The sequence below is a fragment of the Elgaria multicarinata genome, chromosome 13, assembly GCF_023053635.1.
Source record: "Elgaria multicarinata webbii isolate HBS135686 ecotype San Diego chromosome 13, rElgMul1.1.pri, whole genome shotgun sequence".
Lineage (NCBI taxonomy): Eukaryota > Metazoa > Chordata > Lepidosauria > Squamata > Anguidae > Elgaria > Elgaria multicarinata.
In genome coordinates, this window is record NC_086183.1 from 31,091,643 (window position 1) to 31,118,329 (window position 26,687).

A 26,687-nucleotide genomic window follows, 5' to 3' on the forward strand; every position below is an offset into this window, starting at 1 on the left:
CTCCCCCTCCCCAATGATGGCTATTAACTATTTTTTAAAGAATCAAAGATGCAACTTCAAGGGACACACTTAGTGTCATGTCAAGGGTGTTTCTTTGAGAGCAATTGGGTATAATTTAGCCTGAGTGTTTCCCCTTATGGCTCCACAAATACCAGGACTAGAAATACACATTATCATCATCATCATCATCATCTTTATTATTATTAAATCTTTCTCGAGGGAGCCAGCCCCCCTCCCTCGTAGCCACCAGTTTTTCCAGTTTGCTTCTGAACAAAATTACCTCAGGAAGGCTCATGGTTACGTTCTCCAGACTACCGTCTGGAGAGGACACTCTACAAGCTTGTACTGACACACTTAATTTGAGCCATAATTCATCGGGGCTTAGCCCCAAACACATTTCTCCATCCCCTGAGAATTAAAAAATATTCCGCTTCTGAGCATATACAGAGTGCCTTCACCTCGTGTTTGAGTAAAGTCAAGCAGCACCTGTGCCTCTTGCATTAGCAGGTGCAATTTCCCAGTTAGACAGTGTATTTTCAGGTAAATTTGAGGCCCATTGTGTTTTTTCCCCAGGGGTGCAGAACTTCTTTCACCCTGAGGGCCGAATTCCATGTCAGAGTGGCTCTCGGGGGCCGCATTCTAGGCCTGAAAGCAAACCGGAGTGGGGAGGGTGCAAAAAATGCCAGCATATTTTAGTTTAAAGCTCTCACTGCCAGTAACTAAGCTTTAGGAGAGGCGTTTCAACCTTTTAGAATGGGAGAAATGCACAGAAGCCACAAACCATTGATCAGTGGCTGAGGGGGAGGGAGTGCGGCCATCTGGGAACCTCGGAGGTCCATATTGTGACTCCCGGAGGGCCAGATTTGCCCCTGGGCATCAGATTCTGCACCCCGATGTAAGAAGACGTGGATTCTGTTTAGGAAATAACGGCCCCATGAAAAAGGGCCTTGTGGTCTTTCACACTCACCTGCCTCCATCTTTACAATTTTGATAGCAGCCAGCTTCCCCGTCTCCTTGTTTTTTGCCTGAGAAAATACAGAGTTGGGGTTTTTTTAATGGTAAAAATGGAATATACCTACATGTGTAAAACGTCTGATTTCCTTTCACAATTATTTCTTTTCCCAATTTTTATAAGAGAAATATCCTCACAAAACGTTTGGGTGCTCCCTCAAAAATAAGTGAACAGAGGACAAGAATTTCAGAAAAAAAGAGCTTATGTGAAAGCAACCAGAAACTGCGGAAAGGACAAGTGTGTGTGTGTGTGTGTGTGTGAGAGAGGGGAGAGACCCCTTCTTCACCTAAAGATTATCCCAGGCAAATGGAGGAATCGTCTCTGCCTGCTCCTGGGATCCCCTGTGTGTCATATGGATGCACAGGGATGATCCCAGGATATAGGCATGGTTAGGGTGACCATATAAAAAGGAGGACAGGGCTCCTGTATCTTTAACAGTTGCACAGAAAAGGGAATTTCAGCAGGTGTCATTTGTATATATGGAGAACCTGGGGAAATTTCCTCTTCATCACAACAGTTTAAGCTGCAGGTGCCCTGCCCTCTTTTAAATCTGGTCACTCTAGTATAGCTCCTGCAGCTTTCACTGTTGTGATGAAGAGGGAATTTCACCAGGTTCCCCATATATACAAATGACCCCTGCTGAAATACCCTTTTCTATGCAACTGTTAAAGATACAGGAGCCCAGTCTTCCTTTTCATAGGGTCACCCTAGTGGAGGGGCAGACATGCCCAGAGAGAGAGAGAGAGAGAAAGGAAACCTTGCCAAACCCATATTGCAGGTTGGGATAATTGACAAGAGAAAGAGACAGAGATATGGGAGTCTGGAAAGCCAAGGAAGGAGGGGAAAAAGACTTGAAAGAAGTAGGACAAAGTAGGCAGTGAGCTGAAAAGTGGGAACCAGCAGAACAATGGATGTAAAATCATATGCCTGAGGGAAAGAGGAGCAAAAGTCCTTTTTCCCCCTAACAGGATAAATAGCAACTTCAGCGGTGGGGTGCTGTTTTCGTTGGGAAAACGGAGCAGTGGAAAAGTGAACCCTGCCTACTCTAGGGGCACGGTCCCAATCCAAATTCCCCCCATCTCCATCAGTGTATATGTTTTTGGTTTTACAAAAACATAAACAGAAAGGAGATCTGGTCTTGAATCTCTGTTAACTGTTTTGGCTCAACATGCATTTCCCAGTTTGGGAGGGAAAGCCAGAAAGAGGAAGCAGAATGCAAGCTGAAAACTCAACAGCAAAGAGATTTGGCAGAGGATACAGCTGCAGGGCTCAGCTCTTTTGATGTTATCATCCAGGCTCTTAAGGGAAGATCTTTCCCCGCCCCTTACATTTGGGGGGTGGGGGAGGCCATCCAAACCATCACGACCTTCAGAGAGGCCCAGGAGAACAAACCTGGCAGAGGGAGGGAGAAAGGGGTGCTTCCACATGCAAAATTGTTAGGATATTGAGGATATTAATTCCCCTCAATATCCTCACAATTTCAGATGGAAAGAGGCACTAACTTCTAGGCAATGAGAAACACCAAGAAGAACAGCTCTTGCAGATGCAATAATAATAATAATAGTAATAATACAGTAATAATATATTTCTTACCCGCCTCTCCAACTGATTAAAAACCTAGTATTCGGGTGAGCATATGAAAAGGAGGACAGTTGCAAAGAAAAGGGAATTTCAGCAGGTGTCATTTGTATATATAGAGAACCTGGTGAAATTCCCTCTTCAGCACCACAGTTAAAGCTGCAAGAGCTATACTAGAGTGACCAGATTTAAAAGAGGGCAGGGCACCTGCAGCTTTAATTGTTGTGACGAAGAGGGAATCTCACCAGGTGCTACATGCATACAAATGACACCTGCTGAAATTTCCTTTTCAATACGACTGTTAAAGATACAGGAGCCCTGCCCTCCTTTTCATATGGTCGCTCTACATAGTATACACTGTTAAAAACATTCTAAAAGCACCCTAGGGCTGATGGGAATTGCAGTCCATCAACAGCTGGAGAGTAATACGTTCCCCAGCACTGCTGTAGAACAATGAGAGTTTCAGCCACATCTGCACACACCCCAATTATTCAATCCTCACTTCCCAGACCATTACTATTAGTATTATTTAGATTTCTTAGACACCTTTCTTAACAAAAAAAGACTCAAGGTAACTTACAGCAAAATTAAAACATACAAAATGTAAAACAGGTAAAACCTATTAGCCACTAAAATACTAGCATCCTATAAAACATCAGGGACAACAGTAAATAATTCAACAGATGCATGAAGACCCATCATATACCATCAAATGTCTGCAAAAAGGGGAAAGTCTTTAGCTAGTGCCGAAAGGATGCCAATGTTTGTTTATTTAGTTATTTATTTATTTTCAATTATTATTGAAAGCTATAAAGACTGATCTCTTCTGGCAGACCTATCCAGTGGAATTTTAAGATGTTTTAAAATTGTTTTAGGATGTTTTTAACAATGTATATTATGTTTTAATTGAGTGTTATGTGTTTTATCGTTTATTGTTCCCCGTCTCGATCAAAATGGAGAGGCGGGCAAGAAATAAATTCATTATTATTATTATTTTATTTATTTAAAGTATCTCTTGGCTGCCTTTCAGGGCAGAAGCCCTCCCCAAGGCAGGGTAAAGCAATAAACTCATAAACTGGTACGATATTAAGAGCGATAAAAACAGCAATAAAACATCTACAAAACCCATCACAACAGCAATCATATTAGGAGAAGGCCAGGATAAAATAGTATGCATTAAAAGTCTGCAATGATGGAGCCTGGCAAACCCCTGATGGCAACTTATTACAGAGGTGTGGGGCCACTGAAAAAAAGTCCCTCTCATGTGGTCACCCACCTAACTGCTGTCACAGGTGGGCAAATGAGAAGTGCCTCTCTCACTGACCTTAAAAGTGTGAAGCAGGCTGATACTGGTGAAGGCGGTCCTTCAAGTAATTTTGCACCAAACCGTTTAAGGCTTTAAAGGTCAAAAACAGCATGTTAAATTGGGCTGGAAAACACACTGGTAACCAGTGCAGCTGGTACAGTATATGTGTCATATGATCAAATCTCCTCACATCCCCCGCCAACATTCTGGCAGTCGCATTCTCCACCACTGAAGTTTCTAAACTGTCTTCAAAGTCAGCCCCACGTACAGCACATTACAGTAGTCTAGCCTGGACATCATTACTGCATGGATAACTGAGGCAAGGTCCATCTTCTCTAGATAGGGCTGCAGCTGTGTAGGAGCCTACACCCGTAAAATGCACATCACAGTCGCCTGGGCTTTTTCAGCGTACCCAGACTACACACTTGGTCTTTTAAGGGGAGTGCAACCCTATCTAATGTTGGCACCAGATGAACATCACAGGGGAGAGCACTACACAATCAGGGGCCACCATCAAAAAGGCCCTCTCCCTTCTTACCACCCTTTGAATCTCCCAGGAAAATGGGTGCATTTCTTTTTGAAAAAGATACTGAAGCTTAGATCTGTCTATAAGCCATACCCTAAGACAGGGGCGAGCAGACTTTGGGCTTCTGGGATCTACTTGTTTTTAGTAGAACAAATCAGAGCCAGGTGCAAAATAGTGGGAGTGTCAATTACCTGCCACAACCCATCAGCCATACGCTGCATATACAAATACAAATTTGTATGAGTTACTATAAATCAGGAATTATAACGCAAAACTACCAGTAGAGATGCACAGAAATCTGGTGCCTCCAGCAACAAATTAATACTCATATTTTACAGGTGAGGAACACTAAGAGATCAGCAATTGACAGATGCATAGCTATAGCAGATGTATATGTGCATATACCTTCAGTTGCTTGAGCTGCAAACCTTGGGGCTCCCTCAAGCCTGCCAGCACCTCCTCCTTGTACGTCAACGGTGCCATTTTGGCAACATACGAATCAGTACTCAGATCAGGAGTACATTATTTTGTTCTAGGATCTAGAACAAAAATTTGCAGTGTAGAGTGCTCCCTGCTCAAGCTGCCAGCCACTTCACTGTCCTTCCTCCTAGTTTTCCATTCCGCCCTCTCCCCGGTCAATTAAACGATGGAATTCATCATTACCACAAGGTATAATAATGGCCACCAACTTAGATGGCTTTAAAGGGCGATCAGACAAATTCACTTGAGTTGCAATCATATGTAAACATTCCGGGTGGTGGTGGTAGTATGTATACATAATATAACTATAGTGCACTTACATCTGAGTAAAAATGCATAGGATTGGGCTGCAAGGAAACCCAGGCCAGACATTAGCCCTTAAACTAACCTACTTCACAGCATCATTGTGAAGGTAAGATTGGAGGAAGGTCAATATATGCTGCCTTTTGGAGGAAAAGTGGGATAAAAACGTGATCAATAAGCCCCTTGTCAGCTGTCCCAATATCACATGGCCATGAGTTCCACAGGTGAACACAGAACCTTAAAAAAATAAAGCATTTCTTTGTTTTGTTTTAAGCCTGATATTTCTTTGCTTAATGTCTCACGTCCTGAAACAAAACTCGGTTTGATGAACACACAGCCACAAAAGATGTTTCCCAAAGTGCCAACCCAAATGCCACCAATCACCAATACTCCAGGAAGGAACGGTGTGGTTACCTTATAAACTTCACCGTAGGTCCCTCCGCCAACTCTCTGCAGAAGTTCAAAGTCGTCTTGGGGGTTTCTGGTGGAAATATCTAGAGCTGCTCTTTCTTGGGCATCCATTGTTCAGCATTTCTCCCCCCGCGCAAGGCGGAGGTTGCACACCCTGTGCCTCTGTGCGCGTAGGCGTCAGCAGCAATGTGGTCAGAGCACTGATAAATTTCTCAGGGTTCTGCTTCCTGAATTGAACTATGGTTGGCTGGTGTGAGCTCTTCTACGGCCTTTAGACAACCGAGAGGGCCCTGAAACGGGGATACAAAGATCACGTAGTTTTTGCGCAGCTCTCCTTTTCCTTAAGCCTTTTACGGGGATGGTTTCCTTTGGGAGGACAGGTGGTGATAGAGATTCACATGGCTTTCAGGAAGCCGTCATATACTAACACAAACCATTTATCTTAGCCTGCCCATTTATCTAGTATTGCCTGCTTTGACCGACAGTAGCTCTCTAGGGTTTCAGGCAGAGACCTGTGACCCAATTCTTTTAATGCAGGGGTGGGCAACATGCAGGCCCCCACGCCCCCCACTCCCACAGCTGTTTTTGCAGGGGACCTCCTGACGCTATGCAACATGGCAACTCTGCAAGGAAACCAGCTACGTGGGGATTTTGTTTGCCAGCAGAATCACTGTCCCGGGAGCGCACCATCTCCTTGAAAAATTGCCTCATTTTCTGCTGCCATGATAACCGTTTGGAGTATGGCCCTTGGTGGTTCCTGGGGGTCAGGCAATGCACACTCATATACACATACCCCAACGTTGCCCACTATTTTAACTGCAGATGTCAGGGATGGGATCTTCTGTGTGCAATGCATGTGCACTTCCCTGAGGGGGTTGTTGCTCAGTGGGCTACACTACTTATTACACTCCTGGCACCACTAGCTGTCATCCTTGGGGTAATTCCAAGGTCTTAGCAGGGTCCACCCCTGATGTGGCTCAGCTGTGTAGTGGCAGGGACCCAGGAGGGAGGGGTGGCAGGTCCTGTGTGATGCACCTACACCCAGTGGCACTGCGATCTGACCCCACGCTCAAATGTACAGGGTTGGAGCTGCTATAATTCACATGGTGGTGCTGGAGAGTACAGGCACATTGGCTAGGAGCTGTGTGTGTGGCATCATTGCAGTCAAGCTGCACCAATCCCTGGGGAAAGGCGGAGCAGAGCTCTTGGCCCAGGCCGGCGTGGCTATCCCACACTCATCAGCACTGAAATATGAATTACATGGAGTACGCACATTGGGGCCAGTGGAATTCAGATGGCAGCACTGCCAAATACAGCGCAGGCTGAGAGCTCTACTCAGTATGCCCCACAACCACCACATGCAGTCTGCCCCACAAGTAAGTGGGGGGGGAGCACCACCCGCCCAGTAAGAGCAGTTTAAAAAGGGTCCCCCAAAACCTGGAGCCAGGCCTGACGTATTAACTCAGGGACCCTGGCTTATTAACCCTAAAGGCAAGTCTTTTTAACAAAAGATACAGGCTGAGTGAGTAGCAAGCAAGTTCGCAGACTAACATTCCCTGATGTAACATCAGTACAGCCTTCCCCTCCAGCTGTGTTTGACTGCAACTCCCAGCAAGCTCAGCCTCTGGGAATGCTGGGAGTTGCAGTCCAACACACTAGTCTAGTGGTACTGTTGAGATCCTACAAAGTGCTCCCCAGAATCCACTTACCAATCCTGGCTGCCCCAAGAGCAGACCCTAAACAAACACTTCCTTTCGGCTTTTTTTGGGCACATGCTCCCCCATTCCCATCCCTGGTTAAGTATCCCAAGGGGCTGGTACCCTGGAACCCAAGGGCGGTGGGGTGCAGGTCTTGGATCACCCCGAGAGTGGCACACACTTCTTGGGGTTTTACAGCTCAGCCTCCTCATCCTGGCTGGCTCATAATTGAGGCTGCAAGGGTATATACCCCCGTTGCCTGGGAGTAAAACACATTGAATTCAACAAGCCTAACTTCTGAGTAGATACGCATAGGATTGCACTATAAAACTAATTGCAAACTAGTTGCAATCTAGCAACGTTCAAGATGGCTCTGCTTAAGTAGGGTGACCATATGAAAAGGAGGACAGGGCTCCTGTATCTTTAACAGTTGTATTGAAAAGGGAATTTCAGCAGGTGTCATTTGTATATATGGAGAACCTGGGGAAATTTCCTCTTCATCACAACAGTTTAAGCTGCAGGTGCCCTGCCCTCTTTTGTATCTGGTCATTCTAGTATAGCTCCTGCAGCTTTAACTGTTGTGATGAAGAGGGAATTTCACCAGGTTCTCCAAATATACAAATGATACCTGCTGAAATCCCCTTTTCTATGCAACTGTTAAAGATACAGGAGCCCAGTCCTCCTTTTCACAGGGTCACCCTAGCTTAAGGCCATATGAGGCCAAGGCTGCTACTGCTGGTGCTAAAGCTATGCAAGTTGTTTTTGATCTTAAAAAAACAGCTTTAAGAACACTATGTTCTCATGCACTTAGATCTAAAACAAACCCCTAAAGTTTCTAGTCCTCGTGCCAGAAGAACTACAACGGTGGGGGGAAGGGGCAGTTTCCAGCGCGCCTTCCGCCCTAGACGCTGCGGGGGCGGGTGGAGGCAGACTGACCAATCACCAGCTTAGGGGGGCGTGGCTTGTTACGTGGGCGCGGTCAGAACTTGGGGCTATATGTGGCGCCCGAGTTTCCTCCGCGCGCTTGCTTCTAGCGCATGCGCACCCCGCGCCGGCCGTCTCTATGGTGTGGGGAGCGTCTCCACGGTCCCAGCATGCCTCGGCGGAAGCGGAACTCTGCGGCTGTTCCGCCGGAAGTGGCTTCTGTTCCGGGTCCTTCCGCTTCCTCCCCTGAAACTGCGGCCTTCCTGCCGCCGCCGCAGCCGCCGGTCCCGCGTGCCATGGCGCTCTTCGAGCAGATGCGGGCGAACGTGGGGAAGCTGCTGAAAGGCATCGACAGGTATATTGGCCTGAGAAGGCTGACGGAGGAGGGGTTGAGCAGGGGTAAAACTTACAAAGCTCATAAAGCTTGTAAGCATAATATTTCTTTTGCTTGTAAGCATAATATTTCTTTCCTTTTTTTTAATACTATTTTTATTGATTTTCAAGTAAGGACAAATACAATAAACACACAGAGTAAAAGAAAACACTCAGCAACAATATAAATGTTCCCACAGCACCACTATAAAAAAGCATGGGTGTTCATTCCTTCAATAAGCACTTGGTACAGAAAAAGATGCAGGTTAAGTTAGAACCTCTGACCAAAAGGATTCCTGAGTCATTGGGTGTCTAGGTTCGCCAGGATTCATATTAATAAATGTGGAAAAAGTCCAACCAGTTTTCCACAAATGTGTCTGATGTTATTTCTCCTCTTGCTAACCTGCTATGTTGTGTCAATTTGTCATTTAAAGCTAGTTTCCAGGTCTTATCAAACCACCGTTGATGGTCAAAAGGTCTGTCGCTTTTCCAGAATTGGGCAATTTCCCACCTGGCTGCAACCAGCAAATGGGTAACCAAGGCTTTGGGAATAATGTTTCTATTGGCATTCCTAAAAATAGAAAGTAGAGCCAGTGCTGGATCAGTTTCTACTTCAACTGAATAATGTTTGTAATGATTTGGAAAACCTTTGACCAAAAAGTTTCGACCTGTTGACATTCCCACCAAAGATGAATATAAGTGTAAGCATAATATTTCAGTATGCAAATTCCATGACAAACAGCTCATGTGGTAGAAATGAGCAGGACTTCATTAATTCAACACTGTAACACCGATCTGACTGAAGTTGGACACGCTTAAGTACCGTGGCGTTAGTGGCAGCAAACCTAAGTGGGGCTTTAGGTGCTGTTGAGCCAAGGCTGCTGCGCCTGCGGTCTTAGGGACAGCCTCCTTTAGAGGAGGAAAGTGCTCTGCACATGCTCCGTGGTATTCAGCCTGAGGTGGCACAGTGTTTGGAATGAGAAACAGGCAGTACCAGGTGCACTGGCAGCCTTCTCTGAGGGCATTGGGGTATGGAAACATAGATTGAGGAAGGGGAGCTACGGCGCAGGGAGTGGTGAATGTTTGGCATGTTGAAGGGGAGCATTTGGGTGAAGGTAGAATGGAAATCTAACAGGTAGGTTGTTGTCTCCTTTTGTCTTCTTTGTATGTTTTAATTTGTTTTAATGTGTATTTTATATCATGTTTTTATACTGTTTGTTTTACACTTTGAATTGTTTTAGTTTTTGTGAACCACCCAGGGAGCTTTGGCTATTGGGCGGTATAAAAATGCAATTAATAATAATAATAATAATAATCACATTGTTATTCCTCCTTCTCTCTAAGGGGCTCAAAGCAGCATAGATGTTCTCCTGCACGCATACATATACACTATCCTTAGAACAAATCTATGAGATAACTGGCCGCAGGTGATCAAAGAATCATAGAATAGTAGAGTTGGAAGGGGCCTATAAGGCCATCAAGTCCCACCCCCCCAAGCAAACAGGGATTTGAACCTGGGTCTCTCAGTTCACATCCAGCACTCAAACCACTACACTCCATTGGCTCCTAGTTTGGTACTTCTTCACAGCTATTCCATCCCTTCCTGCATTTCAGGTATAACCCAGAGAACTTGGCTACACTGGAGCGCTATGTGGAGACCCAAGCTAAGGAGAATGCCTATGACCTGGAGGCGAACCTGGCTGTTCTCAAACTGTGAGTGACCGTTTGCCTGTAGATTCAGAGAATCTCACACTGGCACAGTTCCAAGTAGGTTATGGACAAAAAAATATTGCCATTCCTTCATGCCAGTTTTGCTACAGCAGTTCTAATTTGGGGTTCAAATCATGACTCATTTGCTGAAGGACTACTTGACCTCAACTGCTCATCTGTGAAATGCGTATGTCAGTGAAGTGGTTCACAAGTGTGGTGTGAAAATTCAGAAGTGATTAAAGCGCTTGGTGCTATAGATCTTGTATTTATACAGTGGGAGAGGCCTATTACAGCAGCCAGGCCTATTAGGCTAAAGGTTTCCCTGGGTTGTGCTCATACTCTTTTCTGCCTGGAGTCACAAGACTTTCACTTTCTCTTCCAGGTATCAGTTTAATCCTGCCTTCTTCCAAACCACAGTGACGGCCCAGATCCTCTTGAAAGCGCTGACCAACCTGCCTCACACAGACTTCACGCTCTGCAAGTGTATGATCGACCAGGCTCATGTATCCTTGTCCAAGAGGAAAGGCAGTGTTACATTAAGGTGAAGGCTGGTTCAATCCATCCAGGATTCCAATTTCACCCAGCCATGAACTTGTAGGTGGTTTTAGGCAACACTTGAGCCTCCATCTACACTGTGGGGACAGTGTTAATAGGATTTTATTTTATTTACCTTAATAAGATTTTATTTATTGGAAAGTATTCCTGAGCAGCTTTTCAGAGCCGTGCTTTCACAAAGCGACACAGATCAAAAGAAAGGATAGATACTTAAGCACTTTGGAAACACATATATTGCAAAAAAGCTGCTCTGATCAAGTCATTTTCAGCCTTGTTTAAAGGCAGCTGTGAAGAGAGAGCTCTTACTTAACTGCCTGTACCAAAGGAGCACAGCATAAGTCATTTGGAAGGGAGCTCCATAGCTGTGGGGCTACCACTGAGAAGACTCTGTCTCTTGTGCTCTAATCAGCACACACAAGGAAGAACTCTGAAGTTGCCTTAAAATGTGTGCAGCATCGTATGGGTGGAGGCAGTCCAATAGATAACCTGGTTCCAAATCATTTAGGGCTTTAAAGGTAAACCCTAGCACTTCCATTTGAGCTTGGGAACGTACTAATAACCACATACTGGTTGTTGAATTACTGAGGGAATGTATGTGAAGCACAATAGATGCTCTGAAACTACTGCATAAATTGTCACCATCCTAGAACAGTAAAGCTTCAATCTGTTGGATGCGAGAGCTGTCTTTAACCCCCAGCTACATAGCTGTTTCTGCCAAGAAAGGTTATCTCACATCTTTCCCCTGTTTCATTTGCCACTTTCCTTAACCCTGTTCCTTCCAGCAAGAGGAGAGACCAATCCGTCAGATCTTATACCTGGGCGAGCTGCTGGAGACCTGCCACTTCCAAGCATTCTGGGTAAGCCAAACTTACCTGTTGCCAACAGTACTTTGTGTTTGTGAAGCGGGGTTTCCCATGGCGCCTCTGGCCCTTCCAGTGGCTCCCAATGTGGTGGTTTATTTCTTCTGTTTTTAATATACAGAATTTTATGAAATGCATACAAATTTGTAGCAGTTCTATGCTGGTTTCAACAAAACTGGGCCAAATATCCAAGTACCTATCCATTTGAAAGTGGTGTCTACATGCCACCTGTTCAAATATTGAAGGCATGACAAGGTCCTTAATCCATTGCTTTGTAGGAGGTGAGTGTTTATTCCTCCAATGTGGCAGTATCAGTTTTTTACCTGTGCAGAAGGTGCAAAGTATCCATTTATGCTGACCATTTGTTAATTTCTATGAAGCAGGTAAATAACTTAAAAAGAGTGTATACATAAGTGACTATTCTACATGTTACTGCACTTCTGAAATCTCTTCATTGGCTTCCAATTCACTTCAGAATCCAATATAAACTTCTCTTGTTGACCTTCAAAGCTTTTCACGGTCTGGCTCCTGCCTATCTCTCCTCTCTCATCTCACACTATTGCCCCGCTCGTGCTCTTCGCTCCTCTGATGCCATGCTTCTCGCCTGCCCAAGGGTCTCTACTTCCCTTGCTCGGCTTCGTCCATTTTCTTCGGCTGCCCCTTACGCCTGGAACGCTCTTCCAGAACATCTGAGATCCACAAGTTCAATCGCAGCTTTTAAAGCTCAGCTAAAAACTTTTCTTTTTCCTAAAGCTTTTAAAACCTGATGCTGTTTGGACTCTATACTGTTAGTTTTACCCTACCCTGTGCCTGTTTACCCTACCCAGTGCCTGTTTGCATTCTCTTCCCCTCCTTATCGCTTTACTATGATTTTAATAGAAGGTAAGCCTATGCGGCAGGGTCTTGCTATTTACTGTTTTACTCTGTACAGCACCATGTACATAGATGGTGCTATATAAATAAATAAATAATAATAATAATAATTATTAAAGATGGTTACAGTAGAAAATTATCTGTGTAATAACCTCCACGAAAAAAGAGCAAGTACTGGACATCACTGAAATATATGTTTAAAAGAAGTGTTACCTTTATTGCACTACCAGCAGTTAGCAGAATTAGACAATCCCCTTATTAAAGAGACACTGCAGGGAAACATTTGCTGAATAAGGCACTGCCTTAGATCCATAGATATGACAGGTAGCTGCCAAAGCAGTGACCCATTTCTTCAGCGTTTTGTGGTGGGTGGCTTTAAAAGCCAGTTCGGATGGCATTAAAAGTGGATTGGGGAAATTCATGGAGGCTAAGGCTATAGTCCTGATGGCTATATGCTACCTCCAGTATCAGAGGCAATAAGCCTATGTACACCAGTAGCAGGGCAACGTGTGTGAGAGGGTGCTGTTGCACTTATGTCCTGCTTGTGCGTTTCCCATGGGCAGCTGGTTGGCCTCTGAGTGCTGGACTAGATGGACCTTTGGCCTGATCCAGCAAGGCTCCTACTTTTTATGTTGCTATCCATCTTAAGTTCTGATTACTGATGTTCTAAAATTGTGTTTTTTAGTCTGAAACAGTAATAAATATTATCTTCTCCCAACTTAATATTAGGATGGAGCAGTAGGCAATACTTTCTCTGCCATGAACCCAAAATTGTACCAGGGTATATCTCCTCTTGTCTCTGGTTTTTTTTTTAATTAGCAAGCATTGGATGAGAACATGGATCTCCTGGATGGGATCACTGGATTTGAGGATTCTGTAAGGAAATGTAAGTGTGCTCACTGCTACTTCATTCTTTTTCCTTCCCATTCTAATAACGTTAATATTAATAGACCTCCCTTCTTTTGACTTCAAAAAAGAAGCGCCCCTTCGAAGGAACACTGTACTTCAACTTAAATGCTGCCAGTCGAGAACGATTAGAGGGACGTATGCTTGCCTTGCATAAGTGTTGACCTTCCCATTCTCCCCCTGCTCTGAACTGACCCACCTTAACCACGTCAAAGAGCAGATGTCTCTGTGTTTCTGTTAGCGCAGGAGTGTGTGCGCTCTTCCCATTCCCCTTAGTAGTAGCAGCAACATTTGTAAAGCTGTAGTTTTATATAGGGTGTGCTCCATCCTGCAGCCACTTCCCAGAGCTAATCGGTCCCTCCTTAAGCCACTGATAAATTGGCTACTGGCTCTGATGTTAACCATGGTTAAGAATAACCAGGGTTTCCCTTAACTCAGTATCTGAAACCTGTGCTTTCATAACCCAGTTCAAATCATGGCTCTTGAGTCTGTCGCCTTGTCCTTTTGCAGTCATCTGCCATGTGGTGGGGATAACGTATCAGCACATTGACCGCTGGCTTCTGGCAAAGATGTTGGGTGACCTCACAGGTGAGTGGCTATTAACATGGATATGTAGTCCTCCTTCAGATCACCTGTATCCACCAGAGAGTTTTGACACGCCTGGGCGCCATAGAGGGATGGACTACATCAAACTCGGTTTCCCAACTCCTGATGGGCTGGGCTTGCACAGTTGTTAAGCGTTTCTACCTTCAGAGGGTTTGTGTGCAATTCTCTGAATGTTTGTAACTACTTTTCTGCCCAGAGAGGGTGTGAGAGTGAGACTCCTTGTGAACATTTGTGATTGCTTTTCTTGTATTTTTTTTTTAATTCATTGCTATTTCCCTTCCCCAATTTCCCTAAATAAATCCTTTGGCTTGCTTCACAAACTGGTTGCGTTTCCTGACTCCTCATGAGATCCAGTCTGTCCCAGCCTGATCTCCTGAGCAGTTTAGGGGGTTATTTAAATCCCTTTTCCACAGTTTCTTTTTAATCCAAGATGAGTCAGGTATAAATCAGTTGGCTCCCCTAGAAATTCTACAGCAGAGGGAGGTGAGATGGGAAACAAGGCCGCTCTCATCAGCTGTGCCGAAAGGCCGGCTCCATTTTGCTCCTCCTCTCCCTAAACATTTCCCAGTTGAACTCATCATCTATAAGAAGTGGTGCCTGGGTGTGCTTGTTTCCCTCTTCACCTCTATCCCTTTTTCCTTTGTCATGGTCTTTTGGAAGGTACTATATAAGCTTCTCTGGGGCCTTGTCTGTTGAAGGGTTGGATAAAAATTCTGTAGATAAAGTAAATAACTAAGGGCACAATTCTATACATGTTTACACAGAAAAAGGCTCCTACAACACCCAGCATGGGAATGCTGAGAGTCTTAGGACTTTTTTCTTTCCAAACATGCATAGAATTGTGCTCTAAGCCTTATTCCTAGACCTCTTGGCAGCTTGGTGTTGTTTTTTTAAACTCCCAGCTGGCTATGTGGAGGAGAGGGAGGCATGTTGGCATTTGGGGGTAGATAAGAGAAAGAAGTCCTGTGTATTTTCTTCACTAGTGAATGGGTGGGGTTCTGCCCAATTTGGGGGTAAAACCTTGGAAATTGCTACATGGTATGTGAAAAGCCTTCTCAGTGGTAGCACCCTGATTTTGGATATAATTTTGTTACTACTTCTTTGTTTTCCCAGATTGTTTAGTGCAGGCTGTTTTCACTGCTCGCAGTTCTGCACTGTTCTAGAATTCTACTCCTTTTAACGTATTTTGTTAACTCTTCTTCTGGTCTGTTTGTTTTTGTAAGTTGCCCTGGGAACTTGCTTGAAGGGAAAGGCAGAAATTTTCATAATCCCTTGCCTCTCCCTCCTCTACCCAACCCTACAGCCACTCTCTTGACCCTCCTCTTGTTCTCTGCAGACAACCAGCTGAAGTCCTGGATGAGCAAGTATGGATGGACGGAGACGGAGCCTGGGACAATCTTCATCTGCAACCAGGAGGAGAGCATCAAACCCAAAAACATTGTGGAGAAGATAGACTTTGACAGTGAGTTTCTCCTCTTACTCACTCCCCCATTCCAGCTTTATCCTCCTCCTTCCATTCTAAACGAAGGTTGTGTGTTCTGTGCAGTTAAAAATGAAAGCTGTGCTCCAACTAAATTTAAATTCTGTGATTTGTATGTAAATTATGCAAATTGAACAAATCTACTTACTCTGTATATTGCTAATTCTGTATTGGGCACTGAAGTTCTGCTCCCAAGCTTTGAAGATTGTACTCAGTAACCTTTCCTACATATAACACTTGGCTATACATCCAAGTATATGTTTATTATTATTATTATTATTTATTTATTTATATAGCACCATCAATGTACATGGTGCTGTACAGAGTAAAACAGTAAATAGCAAGACCCTGTCGTATAGCCATAAAGGCTGCTATTATTATTATTACTTACACACACAGTGCAGAAATCCATTATTAATGTGTTGGTAACGGGGAGTTTTTTAAAAATATAAACCATAATTGGCATAAAAGGACTAGAAATCTTTTTTTTAAAAAAAAAATCAGACCCCCAGGTTCTCAGGAAGCTGAATTCTGCAGGCACAACTACATCCTTTCCCTCCAGCAGAATTACGACAATGGCACGGCCCCGTTTATAACCTGTACATATCTTGGGAATTCCCTGAATATCCTCCACACAATTCCCTGGACTCAGGGAAAAATTACAGAAGTCCCTGGCTCTGCCTCCTTTGGTTTTCAAACAGTGTTATTGTCATAGTGCTGCTATGCAGTGGAATGGGAGGCTGTCAAAGTTGGATCGTTCCATACTCTGCCTTAGGGTGTGTGGCATTCCTGCCCCATACATACACTTGTCCCTCTTCTCTTGATCACTCAGAGTAGCTACTGCATTGCTGCTGGTGAGGGAAGAGCTCAGCGGTGGAGTGCCTGCTTTCCGCCAAGGTTAATCCCCAACAAAAAATCTTGTGAGGCAGAACTAGGAAAGATCTCTCTCTGTTTTAAGGGGGAGGGGAGTTTGTTTATTTATTTATTTATTGCATTTCTATGCCGCCCAAAAGCCGGAGCTCTGGGCGGTTCACAAAAATTAAAAACATTCAAAGTATGAAACAACAGTATAAAACCATAATATAAAATACAATATAAAAGCTCAACCAGATAAAAACAGCAGCAATGCAAAATTACAAATTTAAAACACCAGGTTAAAATTTATTTATAGACTGTTAAAAGGCTGGGAGAATCTTCACCTGGCATCTAAAGCGAACCTCCTTAGGGAGCTCATTCCACAGCCGGGGTGCCACAGCAGAGAAGACCCTCCTCCTGGTAGCCACCTGCCTCACTTCCTTTGGCAGGGGCTCGCGGAGAAGGACCCCTGAGGATGACCTTGGGGTCCGGGCAGGTACATATGGGAGGAGGCGTTCCTTCAGATATCCTGGCCCCAAGCCGTTTAGGGCTTTAAATGTTAATACTAGCACTTTGAATTGGGCCTGGACCTGGACTGGCAGCCAATGAAGCTGGAAAAGGACTGGTGTAATGTGGTCTCGTCGGCCAGTCCCTGTTAATAACCATGCTGCCCTGTTTTGTACCAGTTGAAGTTTACGGACCGTTTTCAAAGGCAGACCCATGTATAACGCTTTGCAGTAATCCAAACAAGAGGTTATCAGAGCATGGATAACTGTAGCTTGGCTCTCTCCATCCAGATAAGGGCACAGTTGGTATATTTGCTTTTAGGTATATGTTGCCCATGTGTATGTTACCTATATGTTTTTATGCAGACACTTTTTTGTACTTTATGTAATGTATTTTAATGGTTTTTAATGTTTGTGAGCTGCCCAGAGAGCTTCGGCTATGGAGCGGTATAGAAATATAAGTGAAATGAAAATGATTTGACCGGGAGGCCACGATACTACTCTAGGCAAGACACCGGTCTGTTTTGGCCGATGGCAGCTCCTTATCCTGAACATCTCTCCCTCTTTCTGCTTCCTTTCAGGCGTCTCCAGCATCATGGCCTCTTCGCAGTGAGGCGGTTTCTACCAGCAGTTCTTCCTCATCACCCTGCTGCATTTATTTTAATGTTTCCAAGAGTGCGGCCAATAAATGACTCTAACCGGCCTCTACCTCTGTGTCGCTGCGGCCTCCATCTTGCCCGCGGGGAGCTCTGAAAGAAGCCGCGTCGTGCAGCGCAGGGAAGGCTGCGAGGGAGCTGTGGAAGTATCAGCTGTGGGGAAAGAGCAGCAGGTCTTGGCCTGTGGTCCAAGACTAGACCATCATGCGTGTGTGTGTGTGGGAGGTTGCCGCTTCAATCTGGAGCTTGATTCTCCCTTCTTTTATCCTCCCAAAGGGTTGGCAGCTGTCTTTCTGGGAAGGGGCCCCTTGCATGGAGTGGGCAGCGTTGACCCAAGTTCCCTTGTGCCATCCTTTAAAAACGCCTGCTGTCAACACACGCACACTGTTGCGTAGTGGGGTTGACAGCATCCATTTTCAGAGAATTGCCTTTTTGCTCTGGAGCAGGTGATGGACAGGCCCAGCTCAGGCTGGATTTGAACCAAAGGCTCATTGTTTCTTTATTTACATCATGTTTACCCTGCTCTTCAGCCAAAAAAGGCTCACAGAATGGCTTACAATGGTTAACAATGAGACAGTCCCTGTCCGCAGGCTTACAATCTAAACGACATTTCAAAAGCAAAATGGTTTGGGAGGCAAAACTCAGGCACTGGTTGTTAGTTTCAAACGTTCTTATGGGTGTTCTTTCCAGTAGGAAAGGGAGAAATAAGCTTCTGGTAGCCCTCCTCTGGCTGATGTATGGGCCAGGTGGTCTCTCCCTTGCCATAATCTCCCAGGTACCCAGGGAGTGTTGTATCCCAGTGGCCCTTGGTGCTCTGGCTGATGGATGGGGCCAGAGCCTGCAGTCACACGGAATTATTAGTTGTTGGCTCACCCTTCATCAAGGCCGTATCAGACATTTGCTGCGATCTTGGCATGAGCACTTCAGGGTGGCATCTGTACACAATTTTGTTGCCGTGTGGCATGGTTAGTTGCCGTGTCCCAATTAACCATGCTATGACAAATCTTTCACTGGGATTCTACCCAAACTGAATGGAGTATTATGGTCTCCCATGCACAGCCAAGGAGCTAAGAGTCCTCAGTGTGTGTGTTGTGGGTTCGCTCATTTGCGGCTCAGCGGAATATATGCTTACATTGTCCATTGTATTCTTATTGTTCACCATTAGATGGTGTTGGTGAGCCAAAAATAGAACCAGTGTGTGAATTCAGCCATTCCCCACAGTTGCACCGCACTGATGCACCCACCTTGATCAGCAGAAACCCATGCTCATCTCCCCGCATGCTTTTGGAGAGGTAACCAAGTGTTGCCCGCGCCCTTCCAAACCTACTATTGCAGTCTTAAGGACTAGAAACTTGGGATTGGAATAAAAGCTGTGTTATGCAGGCACCTGGATTCCATGTCTGTTACAGATTTTTGCCTTTTCATAATGTTGCTGGAGAATGCACGTGGTGCTTCTAGCAGATTGGCAGGTGGCATTTGTATCCCAAGGAGCCAGTGGTTCTTCAGGGAAGTTTTAGAACCTGCTAGCTGAACTCTAATGGAGTCGGGAGGAAAAGGGGGAGCTCAGAAAAGGGGGAGTGCAGGCACGGTGGGTCTTGGGTGGGTCTCAAGTGCTGAAGATGTGGGAAATTAGTTGGCAAATAGAGGTAGAAACTGTTATCACTGTAAAAGGTGGGCACCTTGGTGTTTGCAAGGTGGTGTGGGGAGAGAATGTGAGAATGATTCATGGCATATAGCAGGTAATTGGTTCCACACCCCAAGACATTATTCTTCACCTGCCTTCAGTTGGTGGACTTTGAGGTTCCGGTGTGTTTGCCCATCCCTACTGGGTGTCAGAGTTTACCCACCTTTTCTCCTCCCACTCTCTGCGTTCTTTCCTGGTTCAAGGAAGAAATCTGAGGTGTTGTATTTTGGTCCTCTTATGTCTGTGTTGCCTCCTGTGTGTGTTGTGTGTAGATGTATAGATATAGATTCTTCTCCCAACCCCAGTGGTCTCCAGCCATGCAGCTATCTGCGTGTCAGGATTCTGTGTGTTTGCCTGCAAAGAAGATGGCTATGAGTCGGTTTAGAAGAAGAGCCTGAGCTCAAAGGTTTGGGAAACACTGGGGCACGAGGAGCGGAGTAAGATCGCACTGAGAGGATGTGTGAAGAGCGCCAAACTTTTGATTAGCTGAACATTTCTGGTGTCTCATCTATCCTCTCCTCCCTCTCAAATCCATTTGGATAACTAATCTTGGCCTGTAAATCAAAAATGCTCTCTCTCTGCGCCCCCCCCCCCCCAAGTCCAATGTATTTTGTAATCTGTCTGGGAACTCGCCTGAATAAAAGCTGCTCTCTGGCCGACCATGCTACTGGGAACTGAGCCCAAAACTTCAAGAATCCCTCCAGGAATAGGGAAGAAAGACTTCACTGTTCCTTGTAAGCTGACTCTACCTGAGGACACTCACGCCCTCCCCAAAGCATGCTGGGAATTGCCCAGGCTGGTTTTATGAGGCCTGCCCATCCGCCAAACCTACCCTGAGCATCTTCCTGTCCTGCACCGTCAGCTAATATTAAACATGTCACATTTTTGCTTCAGTGATTACTATTGCTAGCTCAGTGATGGGGGTTAGTTTTGTATATTTATCTATGCTTTTAGCCAGTCTCAGCCTTTATATGCTCAAATCTGCCTCTGAAGTCATTCTTATTTTTAGCCTTTTTCATTTTTTTTTTTTTTGTCGCTCCTGAGAAAGGAGCAGTAGGGTGCTCTCGGCTAATACTCTTTATCCAGAGCTAGATGTTCGGAGGCCTGATGCAGACTAGCTTGCTGCCTCTGAATTAATGCTATGGGATCTACAAAAAGGAACCATGTAGCTTGTGGAGATGTGTCTTTATTGGTACTTGAATTTCTAAAATCTAGTTGTCCCTTAATTACAAGGTTAGTGTCTTGGGAGTCCATCACCTTAATCATCATGGCTGCTGGGATGTACTTGTCCAGTTGTAAGTGAAAGGCTCTTTGCCCATGGGTTTCTTCTTATAGACAGGTGCGATGTCCCAATGTTAAAATCTGGTACCATGCTGCGTATCACAGAACAGACTTCTCAAAGTAGAGAAAACCCACTAACCTTTTTCATGTAACACATCTCTCTCGCTATTTTACACACTAAAAAAAAACAGGCTCTATACCTTTAACAGGGTGACGGCTAAAAACCAATTATTTCAAGCTTTCCTCAGCAAAGTGATCTGAAAATGTGAAAAAGCCTGACCTGTCGCTGTGGTGCTGCTGCTGTTACAAGCACAGAAATTCTGCCTAAAAAGAACAGTGGTAACATCATGCCATGGAGGAAAATACCTTACATTGCCTGAGTGTGTTTACACAGAATAAGCTTCAATTATGTGATGTGCAATGGAAATAGGGTTGGGGATAATACTGGACATGGAGCAAATTGCCCACTGAGGGTCAGTGGTCTTAGGCAAGTGACCATCTCTCAGCCAGGGGTGCAAATGGGGGGGGGGGTTTGGAATCTACAAGGGAGGGCTTGTAAAGCATTATAGGATCAAAAATAGAGGGATATGTGTGGTTTCTCTGTACATGGGCATTAGTGTGGAAAATAAAGGAAGATGTTCTTTTATAGGAAATCTGGATCAAGGGCACATCAAAGCAGCTTCCTCACAGACATGCTGCTGCACGTGAACCTAATGCAGTTCCGCCTGCATCCGTGTGAACGCGGCCGATCTGGAAGGGCTCCTGCTGTGGGGCAGCCAGACGGCCGTAGCTCAGATGCAGCCGCTTTCCCCGCGTTGCGCAGGCTGAGACCGTCTGGCTCGTCGGTGCTGTGTCTGAGAGTTCTGCAAATTGCAAAGGGGGGAAACCGACTTCCAGAAGGCGGCCATATAAAGCCTGTCTCCAGATGTAGAGATTCTCCAGTAGGGCTGGGAATTTGGCAGCCGACCAGATGAACACATTTGGGGCCTTTTCGAACTTGGCTGCAGAGCCTCCTCCCCTCCTTGCTGTTTGCAATCCCATCAACATTTTTGCTTTTCTGGGCCCCCCCCTCCCTCTTTTGTTTTCCACTTAGTGGTCCAACCGGGGTCATGCCCTTGCCTTTCCTGTCCGCCGAGATGCTGAACATTCCGGAGATGTATGTGTGTATTTATACGTTGGCTGGGCTTCTCCGTCCATCGACGCAGGGGGCTGCTTTCCCTTTTTTTTTTAATTCTCCCAGTGGGAGCCAGATTCTAAAGAAGGGTGGCTGGACGGCTTTTCCAAATGCTCTAGCCGCAACTAACTCTTTCCATGTCAACTTGTCTGCTGGAGAACCCCTGAGCCTGCTGGATCTATTCTAGAGCAGAGATGGGATAACTTCCTTTAAAACAACAACCAAGAATCCCTCTTGCCCAGCAATATGCATTTAACTTTCCAAAGCAGAAGTAACTTTCATGGCGTAACTTAGCTCTCTGAAGTGATCCCGAGTCTACACACTTGAAAATCTTAAGAAATGCCTCCCTAGATCAAAACAAGGCCCTGCATTCTTGGCCAAAAGCCAAGTAGCCCGCAGCTATGGTACGGTCCATGAGAAACTGCTAGTGGTCTACAGGTGTATGTGGCTTACCTTTCTGCCTACCCTGTCTGAGAGCGCATGCTCCCTTCATCCAAGTTACTGCTTGCGTTGCGCCTTGCCGTTGCCCTGTGTGAACAAGGAGTGCAACTTCATGTGCATGTGTATAAAGAGTCCTACTTAAGAAAGACTGCAGGCCTATATAGGCAGGATTCACACTACTGCTTTAAAATGGCTTATAACAATTGTGACAACTGTTGGGGCCCATGACACACTCTGTATACAGTTTTCAAAGTGTCATATCCTTCTTGGTGTAGATCTAGCCCTGGTCTATCCTACTTTGCATAGTGGCCAGGCGCCTCTGACAAGCCCGCAGGCAGGGCTGGAAGGAAAGGACCCTGTTGGCTTTAGTGATGCCACTCTGTCCATAGAGAAGTACAGACAATGATGGCTTTTGATTCACAATGGATGTTCTGGCCAGCTGTTTCTGGTCTATATGCTCTAGAGCAGCCTTCCTCAACCTGGGGTGCTCCAGATGTGTTGGACTGCATCTCCCAGAATGCCCCAGCCTGGCTGGGGCATTCTGGGAGTTGTAGTCCAACACATCTGGAGCGCCACAGGTTGAGGAAGGCTGCTCTAGAGCAAAGGAAAACTCATGGATATCTTCATATAGCTACACAGAACATGGCCCTGCTGCAGGGATGTTGAATCTCTTACAGTCCGAGGCTGAACCCCATTCCAGAGCAGCTTTTGGAGGGAGGGGCTGTGGCTCAGTGGCAGAGCACCTGCTTTGCATACAGAAAGTCCCAGGTTCAAGCCCTGCATCTCCAGATAGGGTAGGAAAAACTCTTGTGTTGACAATACTGGGCTTGAAAGATCAATGGTCTGACTCATTATAAGGCAGTTCCTTTGCCACATTCCAGCGTTAGGCAGGGCCAAAAGAAGGCAGGTCTAAAACGCCAAAAATACCCACATATTGTAGCTTTTGCTGCTACTGCCAAAGCCTTAGGAGAGGCATTTCAACCTTCCAGTATCAAAGGCAGTGAGCCTATATATACACCACTTGCTGGGGAATATGGGCAGGAGGGTGCTGTTGTACCAGTGTCCTGCTTGTGAGTTCCTGGTTGACCACTGTGTGAACAGAGTGCTGGACTTGATGGACCCTTGGTCTGATCCAGCAGGGCTCTTCTTATGTTCTAAAGACAGGACACTACTAAAGGGGAGGGGGGGAGATGCATGGCAGGGGTGGCCTTTTCCTCAATCCCCTTTCACATCTCTGTTTCATGTGTCAAAAAGGTAAAACTTTCATGATGCACTTGTGAGTGTCGTCTCTCTGAGCGTGACACAGCCCCACCTGGTGCGTTGTTTGCCTTTGACAGTAGCCAGGGTGGAGGGCTAGAATAAAGGTGGGTTACCTGAATGGAAAGAGGAAGAACGCATACAGAGCAGTCATCAACAGTGCCATGTCATTAGTTTGGCACTTTATGCCATCTTTAGTTCTCTGTGAAAAGGGCTGGGTCTCGCACGCACACTGCATTGATCAGTCAGAAGGCAGAACGGGTGTTACCTGGAGGGCGACACCACCCAGGGGAAGTCTCAGTGGAATGCATATTGTCAAAACATCCACCCCAAAAGCTTAGAGTCTAGCCCCACTGAACGAGAATTGACCAGGAGGCTAAGACAATTATTCCACATCTTAAACAGATACTTGTGCAAAAGACATAAAATGCCATTCAATGTCATAAACTCACTCTCAGGGCCTTGCACTTGATTTTGAAGAGGTGTCAGACCACAGTCCTGCCAGGAAACCCTGCTTTTGATGAGAAGTCTCTTCCCTCTAAGCTGTGTGAGAAGTAATTGTAGTTATTCAAAAAATAATCTCAGTTTATATATGTAAATGTCTAGTACTTAAGGCAATTAATATAGACTTGAAAGTGTTTGAGCAAAACTGATTGAAACCTTAGATGATGAGAGAGAGGGAAGGAGGAGGACTGAGCAGGATTTCCAGTGCTCAGTGGGGGTCACCGCTCCGAAATTTTTTCAATGAGGAGCGGTATATAAATATTCTAAATAAATAAATAAATAAATGTAGATGCCCTCATAGGTCCTTTACCCAGTAGCTAGCTGAATGCATTAAGCAAAAGAGAGGCATTTTTTGTTTGATTTATACAGTGCAACTTCTTTTTGCACAAAGCCTGGTTTATTTGGGGCAGAATTTTTATACGATTTGTTTTCGCATAAAGATCTGGCTAAACCTCGTTCCTAACTAGGCTGTTTCATTTGTGTGTGTTTTAATGCAGGTTTAATTGGTTCTTTTCTGTGCCACAGCTCCTTGCAGATGGAGTTAGTCCGGCTGGACACTTGGGACCCGGGGAAGCTATCCCTGCACTCCCTTGGGAAACTGTCCCATCCGAGCGGTCATGTGATTACACAAAACGGAATGCTTGAGTCACGACGAAGGAATGCGCAACTCTTGCCCTGAGCTTCTCTCCAGGTGGACGGAACTAATTGGTTCCTACTGCAGGGCTGTGTCTACACAGGCCTCCTATTTTGAAAAGCCTCGTGGGGGCACTCGGGCTTACTGCCGAATGTGTCGGTGGTAGTTTAGAACATTTTCAGCACATAATTAGAATGGAACATGTGCTAACTCTCTCTAGACGAGGCTCACTTCTCCTCTAAATGTGGAGAAACAGCTCCGTGTGAAAAACACTCACTTCTTCATCCCCTCCATGCAGCTGATGAATTGGGCTAGCAATGCTTTCACTTTGTTATATGGTAGCAAACCCATCATTCTCTCAGCTGTAGGGCCAAATGACACATCATTGTAGATGTGTAATTGCATTTTATGTATTTGAGTCTTTAAATAGTCATAGAATGGGGGTTAGGGTGGTGATGTCAGAAAAATCCACAACGGATTGAAATGAGGTCGGATTTCTATGAATCCAGCCTGCAGATTCACAGGTAGAATGAAATTCTGGTTAGAAAAATCAGATTCCATCAATGAGTGGCTGATGGAACAAAAGGCACCCAACAATCTGTGAAGCAGACAGAAAGGATTTAACAAATTCCGTACATCCCTAGTTTGGGAGAGAATCACGATTGGGACTATAATGCACAAAGAGAGGTTTCACATTTTCCCTCCACCCCTGCTCAAGTTGCCAATCAGTAAAAAGCCACAATACATGGCCACCATCCTCCTCATCCAGATCAGATCTCCCAATGGCTGCTTTTTAAAAACTCCAAACCAGGCACATTAAATGCAATCACACATTTAACTTTCCATTTAGTTTGGCCATGAGCCCCACATTATGAGGATAATAACGCTGATCTTACCAAGGCTGTTGTAAGGATTACTGCTCTAACATATGTGCAATGTTATGAGCACTCGGGGAAAGTGATATATAAACAAGAAGCATTATGATCATAGCATAGATATGTCTTCTTTTGGGGATTATTGCACTTCTGAATGAACAGTCTTCATCCTAAATCCAGCCACCATGATCTGGCTGCAGACCTGGATGCAGGTCTGGCTGCATGTGTGGTTACCATCTCTCTCCCCCCTGCCCCCCCGGCCCGCACAACAGGTCTCCTGTGCCTTTCATGGCAGCATAACAGTCAGTAATTCAACAGATATAGTGCTTTCCATCACTCCATCTCTATGCCAATAAAACTGAATTAACCCAACATGAAGCTGTTAGTGGTAAAGAAACAGTGCCAGATTGAAAAGCTGGCAATGGCTCACATCCTGGATTGTGATGATCAGTCATGTGGTAGATGGAGGACCGAACCACATCCTTTCTTGGTGCACAACTGAGGTTACCATTTAAGGAACTTGTGGTTAGAAATAACTTGAGCCTGTTTCTGTTTCGCCCTAATATATGTTCCTGCAAGAGCTAAGAGCTTGGGGCAACTCACACTTGACTTGTAGGAAGGGGCTCTAAACGTCTCTTATCAAATCAGGGACAACATGGTTGTCTCAGGTGGCTGGAAGCCAGAGACTGAACAAATTGCACATGCCAGAGCCTCTTCATAGGGTAGTCACTTGTCCTAATTTACAGGAGGACAGTCCTATATGTGAAGGACCTTCAAAGGACAGTCCTCTACTTAAAGGACAGCCCCTCTATTTGAAGACTGCCCAGTCGAAGTCCAGTGTAAAGATCAAGAACCATAATAAGAAGGGAAAGCAGGTAGGGCTCTAGAAATTGTCCATCCATAATTAGCCCCTGGACAGCAGCAGACGGAGCAGCAGGTACACTGCTCACCTGGTTACAGCCTTCCCACTATGGTGAGGAGTATTGTACTTCTATTTAAATTGCAGTAATTCCTTATAAATTTGTATTTATACAAATTAGTCAGAGAAGCATTTGTCTCATCATGGAATACTTGATCCTTTTAAATCAGCCTTCCTGAACCTGGGGCGCTCCAGATGTGTTGGACTGCATCTCCCAGAATGCCCCAGCCAGCTGGCTGGGGCATTCTGGGAGTTGTAGTCCAACACATCTGGAGCGCCCCAGGTTCAGGAAGGCTGTTTTA

The 26,687-nt window shown here is 45.3% G+C and overlaps 2 protein-coding genes across 2 annotated transcripts in view; one reads left to right on the top strand and one right to left on the bottom strand.

Moving 5' to 3' along the window:
* Nucleotides 1-5,778, bottom strand: part of MAP4K1 (mitogen-activated protein kinase kinase kinase kinase 1) — a 38,948-nt gene extending 33,170 nt beyond the window's left edge. Inside the window, exons 1-2 of the mRNA XM_063140515.1 lie at nucleotides 5,620-5,778; nucleotides 968-1,025 (exon numbers count right to left, since the gene is read on the bottom strand). Of these exons, the coding sequence (XP_062996585.1) occupies nucleotides 968-1,025; nucleotides 5,620-5,727 (166 nt within the window). The 5' untranslated portion in view covers nucleotides 5,728-5,778. The remainder of the gene's footprint in view (nucleotides 1-967; nucleotides 1,026-5,619) is intronic.
* Nucleotides 5,779-8,481: 2,703 nt separating this feature from the next.
* EIF3K (eukaryotic translation initiation factor 3 subunit K) lies at nucleotides 8,482-17,668 on the top strand. The gene is made up of 8 exons (XM_063140133.1): nucleotides 8,482-8,592; nucleotides 10,224-10,322; nucleotides 10,702-10,822; nucleotides 11,657-11,731; nucleotides 13,427-13,493; nucleotides 14,024-14,101; nucleotides 15,456-15,581; nucleotides 17,542-17,668. The coding sequence occupies exons 1-8, from the start codon at nucleotides 8,534-8,536 to the stop codon at nucleotides 17,571-17,573; spliced, it is 657 nt and encodes a 218-aa protein (XP_062996203.1). The 5' UTR covers nucleotides 8,482-8,533; the 3' UTR covers nucleotides 17,574-17,668.
* The last annotated feature ends 9,019 nt before the right edge of the window (nucleotides 17,669-26,687 follow it).

What these genes read in the sequence shown, in the direction of transcription:
- EIF3K (XM_063140133.1), top strand. Translation starts at nt 8,534, where the DNA reads ATGGCGCTCTTCGAGCAGATGCGGGCGAACGTGGGGAAGCTGCTGAAA. An exon ending in CTGCTGAAAGGCATCGACAG is followed by an intron (nt 8,593 to 10,223) that starts GTATATTGGCCT and finishes CCTGCATTTCAG; the next exon opens with GTATAACCCAGAGAACTTGG. An exon ending in TGAGGATTCTGTAAGGAAAT is followed by an intron (nt 13,494 to 14,023) that starts GTAAGTGTGCTC and finishes GTCCTTTTGCAG; the next exon opens with TCATCTGCCATGTGGTGGGG.